At 41.3% G+C, this 11106-nt stretch overlaps 1 protein-coding gene across 1 annotated transcript; it reads left to right on the forward strand.

The window, feature by feature from the left end:
• The first annotated feature begins 2642 nt into the window (after nucleotides 1–2642).
• On the forward strand, nucleotides 2643–10254 carry LOC112216582 (neurexophilin-4-like). Its single transcript, XM_024376567.1, has 2 exons — nucleotides 2643–2879; nucleotides 9049–10254. Exons 1-2 carry the CDS (start codon nucleotides 2826–2828, stop codon nucleotides 9844–9846), a joined length of 852 nt encoding a protein of 283 aa, XP_024232335.1. The 5' UTR covers nucleotides 2643–2825; the 3' UTR covers nucleotides 9847–10254.
• The last annotated feature ends 852 nt before the right edge of the window (nucleotides 10255–11106 follow it).

Genomic DNA, 11106 nt, shown 5'->3' on the forward strand with positions numbered 1-11106 from the left:
CCACTGATACCATTGACCATCCTCAGAAAAAGCAAGCCATGGACAGACCTCTGGATGTAAGGGTACAGACCAGAACCCATTAGCCATATCAATGACTGAGAACACAGAGTGAGCAGGTGACAATGAGGAAAAAATGGTTGAGGTGTCAGCCACCAGTGGAGTGAGCTTGGAGATGGCTTCATTTGCATTCCTGTAGTCCACAGTCACTCGCCAGTCACCACTTGATTTTTCCACTGTCCATACTGGGCTATCGGAGGCAGAATGTGTATTTTCAACTATACCCATGTCCCATAGATCTTTAATCACTACTTTAGTAGTAGCCATAGCTTCCTTGCTAATGGAATATTGTTTTGTGCAAGGTGGGGCAACACCTGTCAAGCACACTGGTTCCATATCCAAAGTTCCACACTCATTTTTCTTCGTAGTCCAAATAGGATGGTTCTGAACTGTAGATTCCTGCATCAATCTTCATTGGACCAATAGAAATGGATAATGATTTGGTTTGATTCATATCTGTCTCCAGATATATCCAAACGCTCGTGCAGGTCCATCCGAAAACTCCAAAAAGTTATATTACAGGTGCTGGGAACTGTCAAACTAAGTATAGAATCAATATTTAGGATGTTGTTATCATAAATCGTCAATAAAGTTCCAACCGGAGAATTCCTATGTCTGTAGAGAAGCCATGAAATGCAGGTCGCTATCATGTGAAATGCACGTGACCGGGACTTGGCTCTCTGCCAGACCACTGACTCAAAGAGCTCCCATCCGGCTCCAGAACACAATAGAAGCCTCATTCAAGATTCTAAAGACGGTTGACATCTAGTTGAAGCCCTAGGAAGTGCAACTTTATCCATATCCCACTGTGTATTCAATAGGGGCTGGGTTGAAAATCGACCAACCTCAGAATTCCCACTTCCTGTTTGGATTTCTTCTCAGGTTTTTGCCTGCCATATGAGTTCTGTTATACTCACAGACATAATTCAAACAGTTTTAGAAACTTCAGAGTGTTTTCTATCAAAATCTAATTATATGCATAATCTAGCTTTTGGGCCTGAGTAGCAGGCAGTTTACTTTGGGCACCTTATTATCCAAGCTACTCAATTCTGCCCCCCCAGTCCCAAAGAAGTTAATGGGTATTGCTTCCACCCACTTGGTAAAGTGATCGGTCGCCAGCAGACACCAGCTGTTGTCATTGCTGGATTTCGTGAAGGGTCCGATGAGGTCCACCCCTAACATTTAAAGTGTTAGATGGAACTAAAGTTAGAAGATTACTTTATTCTTTTTCCCATTGGAAATGACAGACTGTGCTCTATCTTGGATTTGTGATACACATCTTTGCCTATGCTTTCCGTCCAGTTAGCGGAACGAGATTGTGTGAAGATAACATACGGCGTCATGAAATACATCACGATGTGTACCGCCAACCGTCCAGTAGCGGAACGAGATTGTGTGAAGATAACATACGGCGTCATGAAATACGTCACAATGTGTACGGGCAACCGTCCAGTAGCGGAACGAGATTGTGTGAAGATAACATACGGCGTCATGAAATACATCACGATGTGTACGAGGCATGAGATTCATTTCAAGTGCAACGTTAATAACGGTGATTTGGAGAAACAGCTCAGAGGTTTAATGATGCTCCTACGGAGGTTCTAACGATTAATTTAGCCTTAAACTGCTTTTGGGAAACCGGGCCCTGATCTGGTAAAAGTAGGACATATAAAAACACATTGTAAATCATGCAAAAACAAATGTTGCAAATAAATTGGTCTATTTACTGTCCTGCTACACCAGATGAAAAGTTACGGTTAACAGGTAAAAAACTGTTTTCTAAACTCCCTAGTGTAGGGGCTAGCTTTTTAGACTATCATATACATTTAAAGCCTGAACGTTAACCACATGTGGTAAAAAAAAAAAAAACGAAAGCAATTTAGATATTAAATGATCTCTCTGCCTCATCATGCTATTTCCACACACCATCACACACATACGACTATAGTCAGCAGCAACCAAAATGGCTACAGAAACCACATCCACACATACTGGCACTATATGCCTACTGTCTTTATATTCCACTGGGAGAGCGTTCTTATCATTGTGTCAGCCTCCCTGTGGCAGAACCAGGGGCAGAAGTCACCTCCCTGGGGATGAGTTCTAACGACCCAGGAGGTTTGGTGACAGATAGACAGTAGCAGAGCAACTCTTTATCTGTCAGATTTTCTCTTGAATGTATTACCAGTGTGATGAGAGGGTCTTTATGATTTCAATGGTCTCACATTCTGTCTACAGTTATATAGCCTACGTGGAATATCATTAGCCTTCAAAATGTGTATTCTTTGACCATGGTCTATTTTTACCATGGTCAAATTCAAAAGAAAGTCCGCTACAATGCAAATTGTGCAGGGTAGGTGGTTAGTGAAATTATGCACATATACACATTTGTTCTAATTTGCTCTCATTGTACAAATGATGAGAAGCAAACAGACGTGTGAATGTATGACACAGAGAGAAAGAGAGAGAGAGAGAGAGAGAGAGGATGTGCGAGGGAGAGCTAGAGAGCACAAATGAAATCACAGGGGCTGTCCAATATCATCACTAAGGTGAATCTCTCAAACACTTTTTAAAAATCTTTCCCCCCCGTTCGTCCTGTTTTCACAGAGCCACGGACCTCACGGCAGAGTGTCATTGAAGCCACTAACAACATTTTCTGACTTTTGAATCAGTCTGAAGTGTTCTAAGTTTTCTTCCAAGGGAATTGCTCCCAGACTTTGATTGCCACGGTGTCCAGATTTGTTCGACATAAGACATTCAGGGACGAGATGAGGATACTATTCATCAGCTTTGCCATCTTCTGTCTGTGGCTTCTACCAATGGTAAGCTACAGTATTTGACATTATTTTCACATGAGGGTTGGCAATCATCTTCAGATAAACGGCTACTAAATGCTATACAGAGAGTTTAAGTAAACGTGGCTTTTGTAAAATCTCAAAAGTGTTTCGTCTTTGTGCCTGTTCATGCCTTCTTCATTTTAGTGTGTTCATATGCAGAGAAAAATCTGTGATTGTGGTGCGGATTTGAGAGGGAGAGGGAAAGCATAACTATAAATAAAATATTAAATTCCCATTATATAACAAATCCATCCCTGGGGCAAGAAAACAACAGGATCATATTGATTATCTGAATAATTATTCTGCTGAACATAGAGGGAGCATTTCAGTCCTCACACTACCACAAAGCCATAGGCTACAGATGGAAATCAATGATAAGACATTCTCTGTGTCTATGGTAGAGGTTGATAGTCATGAAGTTGTATGCTATGCAGAGATATGTTGATGGTGATAACATAGAATAAGGGCTTTGGGTACACTGTAAAGGGGTTACCATGAATTGTAAAGTAGCTTACTGGCAGCTAGTGGCAAGAAAATTCTGTATTTCATATTACAGTACACTTCCTGTAATATAAATATGGTACCAAAGCATGTACTGTGTAATGACACACAGTACACAACTGTAAAATGGACTGTTAGACTGTCAATTTTAGTTTGTATTTCACAGAATTTTATTTGACAAGGGATTGGTGCAAGCCGGTTGGCTGCTTAGTAAAGTGTTAAGTTTACAAATATTACAGAATATTAACGAATATTTAGTGTTTTATATCACTTGAATTTCTAAAGGCCTTAACACTGGCTTCCAAACTGGCAGCGTCTACAGGGCATAACAGAACAACATTTTTTTTATTCATACAGTTTAAAATGTTCAAGTTCAAATTCAATCCATCATTAATTTCAAATGCCAAATAATAAACAATTCCAACAATAAGCAACCAATTAAAATTAGGCAAACCAAACGGTCATCCAATCAAACGAAAACAGAAAAACTAAAGCAATCAATCAAAAAGGAATCAGAAAAAAAATCTGTCTGTCAGTCAGTCCTCAATGTGTCTGTGGGGGGGTCTGGGCTGCCAGTTGCTGAAAGCAGGTGGCAGTTGTGCTAGGTGGGTGCGATGTACAGGGTTGTTGCTGGATGTGGCTGGGACTGGGAAAACCTGGGTTGGTACTGGTGTTGGGGCCAGGACTGGAAGTCATGCTGGGACCGAGGCTGGAGGATTGGTGCTGGGGACTGGGAAAAACAGGTTTAAAACATGCTGCCACTCAAATCTGTCCCCGACTGTATACATGTTAAATTGATGGGGAATATAACTAGTGATAGAGCCGCCTCGTTTGCGAATGACCTAAGAGCCAGCTCTTGTAGGTGAACTTTGGGAGCCGGCTTGTATATCAGAAGAGCTGAATCTATTTATAAAAATATAAAAAATGAAGATATGAATAATCAAAAGATTTAAATTAATAGAATTAACTAATTCAAAGAATGAAAAATAAAATAAAATAATATAGGTCTAAATGCTCAAGTGCGCACACATTCATTCTGACTGTCTGCTCAGACTAACAGCCTCACTTGTTGTTCCTGTCAATCAGACACGTAGTGTCAACCAATGAACCAAAGATGCGTGAGGGAGGGCCGAGCCAACTCTCTTAGCAGCCGAGGAGAGAGAGGAAGGACAGCTGTGAAAACAACAGCTGGAAAATGAGTCAGAAGCACAGTAGCATTTGGATGCATTTTAATAATGTAGACAATATTAGAGCACAGTGTAGAATTTGCCAAAACAAAATCTCATATAAAGCTGGTTCTACACACAACTTTACACCAGCATATGCGAACTGTGCACCCAACTGTGAAGCTAGCTGTAGCGGAGCTTCCAGAAACTAGCGGGCCTGCTAGTGATAGTGGTGGAGCCAGCACCTCCACACGGGAGATGTATCCACTCAGTCAAGTAGGCCTACTCCGCAACCAACAGCAACACCGTCTTCTATGGAACAGTTTATGCCAAAGTCTATGTCTGTAGCAAAACAAGGCCAAATTGATATTGCATTGGCTAAAATTATTGCCACCGATTTCCAGTCATTTTCGATCGTGGATGACAGAGGTTTTAGAAATTATAGCAATAGTCTAAATCCAATGTACACAATTCCAAGCAGGAAAACGTTTTCAAAATCACGTATTCCACAACTGTACGAGAGCACACAGGCTTCAGTGTGGGAAAAGTTCACAAAGCTACTGCAGTTTGCCTTACCACTGACTGCTGGACATCAATGGTAACCACTTCTTACATGTCGGTTACATGTCACTTCATTGAAGATTTTTCAATGTCTGGCTGTCTTCTGGACTGCTTTGAGTTCAGCGACAGAAACACCTCAGAGAACTTGGCAGAGGAACTGTTGAGAGTGGCAGAGAATGGCAAGCAGACGGAAAAATGGTCTGTTGTGTTAGCGACAATGTAGCTAACACAACCCCAAAAATCTTGCCATGAAAATGTTTAAATGGACCACTCATCTATGTCTTGCCCACACAATCAACCTGATTGTAGGAGATGCTCTGAAGGTGATGAAGCCCACTGTGGACAAAGTGAAAGCAGCTGTGGAATACTTCCACAGGAGCACAGTAGGTGACGAAAAACGAAAGTCTACACAACGCCAGATGGGGATGCCTGAGCTGAGGCCTAAACAAGACTGCACTACAAGGTGCAATTCAACATTTTATATGTTGAAGTGGTTTCTTGAGTCAAAGGATGCCATCATCTCTACCCTGGCCATTGTCAATGCACCTGTTGATGCTCTGGCCCAAGAGGAATGGGAGGTGGTGGAGGAGGTGTGCAGAGTCCTGGAACCCTTTGAGCAGGTCACTGTGGATGCTGTTTTACGAGAGAGCAACTGGGGATGCAGCACGAAGGAATCCCTCAGCAGATGCCATAATGGAGGTCCGATCCTATTTGGAGGAGCCCTTCCGCCAAAGATCTGCAGATCCTCTGAGCATGTGGAAGAACCTGGCCTCTTACTAAAGTCATGACAGGGAGACTTTGCATAGTGGCCACATCTGTTCCCTTAGAGGGTTTTCTCGAAAACGGGACAAATAATTACTGAGAGAAGAAACCGCAGCAGTCCCTCGAAAGTGAGGCAGCTTGCATTTCTGAATGCAAATCTCTCATAAAAGCAAAATATGGTCAGCATTGCTGTGTGCTGCTGGTTATAACATGGCAATAAGGAAGAGAGAGAAAAGAGGGAGCAGTTTAATGTTTTAAGTGGGATGCTGCAGTTTTGCAAATTGCTATTTATTTTTCTTTGATATGGTGCAATATTCTATTATGCTGTTCAGATTGTATTCATTTTGAATGGTTAGATTTATATGCACTTGGTTTATATACATAAAAGGTTACTTAACTTTAAATGCAAATGTTTAATATAATTATTTTTCATAACAAACCAATGCATTTTTAAATACATTGTGGTTAAGGTAGAGTATGATTTCATTTAATAACTTAATTAGAATTATTTTAACACCAATCATAGTCAAACTATCGCAAACTGTTTGAGATGAAAAAATACAAAACATGCTTTTTTTAAGAGCCGTTTGGAAGCCAAAAGAGCCAGCTCTTTTTGGTGAGCTGAGCCAAACAAACAGGCTTACTGAAAAGAGCCAGAATGCCCATCACTAAATATAACCAGATACGAGTTAAATTGGTACAGCACTCTCACTCATGGGTGCAACAAAGATAGCCTTTTACAAGGCACGCCTCAAAATATGCTATTGAGCCAAAAACAACAACAACCATGCACCTACTAGTGGTCAAAAGGTTTTTGTTCTTCCAAAAATATGGTAAGGTACTGTAAACTGTGGGGTGGAATTACAGCACCATTCGAAATACAGCAATCTTTCCCTACCGACGACATTTTCCCACAATGCACCATAATGTTCAGTATGCCGCAGTAAAACCTTTGAGTATTTTACTGTTGAAAATACAACAAAAAAATTACAGTGTAATTTACAGTTTTCCATTACAGTGTAGAACTTCCTCAAAGATTATTTCTCTTTATCTAAATTATGATCTTATATTCAACATACCCCAGAAGACTCTGGTTCCCTCAAACTGATAAATAATTCCAAATGCTATTTGTGTCTATGCAGTTGTAAGGTCTGAAGATGTTCACTTACGTAACGGCATTAATTAATCCTCTTGATGATAGCAATAAAGACACTGTTACCCACATTTAGCAAATTCATGATTTGTTATCAATGCACTGGATGAATAAGGTATTAATTTAAAATAATACTTAAAAAAATTGAAGAACACATACTCTTATTGAACTGGGATCATTAGACAGGCGGAATTTACGCAATCTACAGTCTCCATATTAATGCTATATTAATCACTTTTTTAAAATTCATGCACCAATAATAACTAGAAATGTTATCATTTAATTGGCCTCTTCGGTCGCAAATTAACTCCATGTGTCATTACAGTACACATCATCCTGAGGGTTGACAGCTGTGCCGGGTTAAACTGATCATTTGCTCAGTAAACACAATCTGGAGAAACATACAGTGCATTCATTGTTCACATTAGAGAGTTGGTCTAACTCGGTTATGGCGCAACTCAGGTTGAGTGTTTCCCTCGGGGGGCTCAGCATGAACCACAGTGAGCCGTAACAACATTTTGATGATCTATCCATTTACCAAAAGCAGCCTCTATTTTCTTTCCCCCAGCACCATTCTCACACATGACGATCATGTGAGTACACTAAGGATTATTGCCCATGGAGCCGTGTGTAACACGTGCACCATCTTTCACTGCCATCCCCATTACCATGAGCTGAGGTTTCCCATGTCAGATTGTATTCTAACCCAGCCACGGCCAGACATACAGACAAGCGGACACAGAGCCACGGACATGACTGTCAGAGTGTGGTGCCCAATTAGAGCTGGAGCATGGCTGGCTTACCACCCTGCTAGTGGAGGAGATGAATGCAGTGGCTCAGAGTTCATTAGCCTGATGAGGGTTCTGTAATGGATCATTGGTTTAACAGTGGATTACAGACAGGAGGGTAGTTATGAGAGGGCATGCAGAGAAAAGAAACGTAGTTAAAGCTATACTATACGTTGATGATGTGTAGGCTAACATTCTATATACAGATGTGCTGAGTATATAGTAAGGATATATCATATTACCAATCAATGAATGGGATTGGGAGCATGCTATGCTGTATAATATTGGTCCCGTGGGCTTGGCATATAGTACACTGTAGCAGACATTACAACCCACCGTTGTACTTAATCTCAGAAATATTGGATTGATAGAAAATCCTCATGACTGATGTGCTTATTAGTATTTATGTATTTTTATGGAACACGTCAATAGGTGGTAGCCTTTCTAGCTCAGTAAGCGTCATTATAATGATTCATCCAAAGATAATTGAGGAACATCATTCCCTTTCTATTTAAGCCTGAAAATAATTGAGGTGGAATGTTGCCAGTTCCAATTTGAAGAAAAGAGACATATTATGCCACGGCCATGAGTTTATCTGTTTCCTAATCTTGATCACTGATCACGAAATCGCCAAGAACTCAAATGTATGTGTGTGTGTGTATGTGTGTGTGTGTGTGTGTGCTTGTGTGTGCTTGTGTGTTTTTCTGTAGCTGACAACTATGAAACAGATAACAGATGGCTGCAGCAGAGGACATGGAGCCAAGCTGACTTCACACTCAGCTGTGTCTGACAGTCACATTTACATGAGCACTTAGCGCAGCACAGTCTATACTCTCCAACTATATGTTACAATCAACCTACCAATGAAACACTCCTGGGCAACAACGGCTCGGGGCAAGAACAAAGAAACTGTATCCAATGTCTTTTGGAGTGGATAATGGATCGATGAGATTAACTATCTTTTTATACATTTTCATGAGCTCGTGGCATCATCCCATCATTTTAATAATATCTTTGTCAATTCCTCATTAACACTCATGTACTCTTAATTGTAGTTTTAGGATCATGTGGGAACTGATCAATAGATTTCTACCTTTACTTTATCAAGGTTACATCCATATCAAGCCCACAGGCATGTGAAGATTGACAGCAATTCATTAGAGACAAAGAGAGAGACGGACTGAAAAAAATACAAAACTTATCCTTCATTCATCTGTCCGTAGGTGCAGGAGGAGGATGCTGGGAAGACCTTGGACTATCTGAACCTCGATCCAAATGTTGACAACACCTCACAGCCCCTTACCTACGAAATAGGAAGGAGGGGGAAAGAAGGAAACCTTGGAGCTGCAATGAAAGTCAAACACCTTTCCAAAGATGTATCCACCAAGCCTAAGGCCTCCAGCTATAGCTCTGTGGGCCCATATGGCTGGTCACAGAACCTCTCCCTCCCCTTGGATCAGTCACAGTTTCGCTCCAAATCCAAGCCCCCCATAAAAACACCTATCAAGGTCAAGAAGACCTTTGGGTGGGGCAACTTCTACCTCAACATCAAAACCATCAAGTTCAGCCTGCTGGTGACAGGTAAGATAGTGGACCACATCAACGGCACCTTCAGTGTGTACTTCCGCCACAACTCGTCCCGTCTGGGGAATATCTCAGTGAGCATCGTTCCTCCCTCCAAAGCCGTGGAATGGGAGGATGTGGGACGCCCGAAACTCCACTTCCAGAGTCAGCCGCAGTCCACCCCCAATGAGCACCGGCAGGAGATGAAGGCCCTAAACTGCGTGGTGGAGTACCAAAGGACCAACAGAGCCAAGAAAACAAAGCCATGCCTCTACGATCCCTCCCAGACCTGCTACTCAGAACACACCCAGTCTCACGCCGCTTGGATCTGTGCCAAGCCCTTCAAGGTCATCTGTGTATTCATCTTTTTTCTCAGCGCCGACTACAAACTGGCACAGAAGGTCTGTCCAGACTACAACTTCCAGGCTGATCTCCAGCACTTTGGAAGACGAGGATAGTGGATGAACTAGGCGGGTTATTAAAGCATGTTTTCCTTCATCTCCTATATCATTGAAGAAAGGGGTTTGTTTTGAACAGGTCATGATGAACCTCTTGGGTGGCCCAACACAGACATTCAGATGGAGAGATGCAGAGATTTGCTTGGTAGAATGGAAGTCGTCAGTACCGGGATAATATTTTGATAATACACCACTGAAGGGTAGAAGAATTACAGAATATCGAGTAGTGGTTGTTATAGTAGTGGTAGTGGTTGTTATATTTGGGGTCAAATATTGAATTGGTTGGAGTGATGCTCCATGTGCATGGCAAAGCAGCTGGTATTAGCACAACAATAATTCCTATTTTTTTTACTACTGTAATTATGTTTGTGTAAGTTGTCTGCTTTTTTGTCACATATTGCCCATCTGTGATGGCCCTTACATTAAACCTTTTCACTATTCATTTGGGGACATATTGCAACCAAGGCACCGCATCTACACAAAGAAAATGCCAACCTAACCAATTGGTTAATGTCTGTGAGTTGAGTGGACTTCAAAAGGAAAATAATTTGAGCTAATATTGAGGTTTGTTTTAGCTGAATTTCAACAAGCTTGTTGAGTAAATTACAAATGTATGTTTGCTCAAAACCACTGAAAATCACACTCATCGTTACCACATTTCCCAGGGTGCTCTATTGCAGGTTGATTTTCAGAATTGTTTGCTTCAATACCTGTGTTGTTTGTACATTGACTGGTTGATTAATCATATACTACACAAACATACATAACATACTTTTTCCCAATCTAATTAAACTTGTTAGTAGTTGGGTTTATTACACCCGTAATAGTTAACCCAGAACCAGGGCGTAGCCACCCATTGGAGAGCCAGGCCCACCCAATCAGATTGAGCCACTACCAAAGATATGTATAAATATATATACACACTGAACAGAAATATCAAATCAAATCAAATTTATTTATATAGCCCTTCATACATCAGCTGATATCTCAAAGTGCTGTACAGAATCCCAGCCTAAAACCCCAAACAGCAAGCAATGCAGGTGTAGAAGCACGGTGGCTAGGAAAAACTCCCTAGAAAGGCCAAAACCTAGGAAGAAACCTAGAGAGGAACCAGGCTATGTGGGGTGGCCAGTCCTCTTCTGGCTGTGCCGGGTGGAGATTATAACAGAACATGGCCAAGATGTTCAAATGTTCATAAATGACCAGCATGGTCGTATAATAATAAGGCAGAACAGTTGAAACTGGAGCAGCAGCACGGTC

The sequence above is a fragment of the Oncorhynchus tshawytscha genome, linkage group LG16 (genome assembly GCF_018296145.1).
Source record: "Oncorhynchus tshawytscha isolate Ot180627B linkage group LG16, Otsh_v2.0, whole genome shotgun sequence".
NCBI lineage: Eukaryota > Metazoa > Chordata > Actinopteri > Salmoniformes > Salmonidae > Oncorhynchus > Oncorhynchus tshawytscha.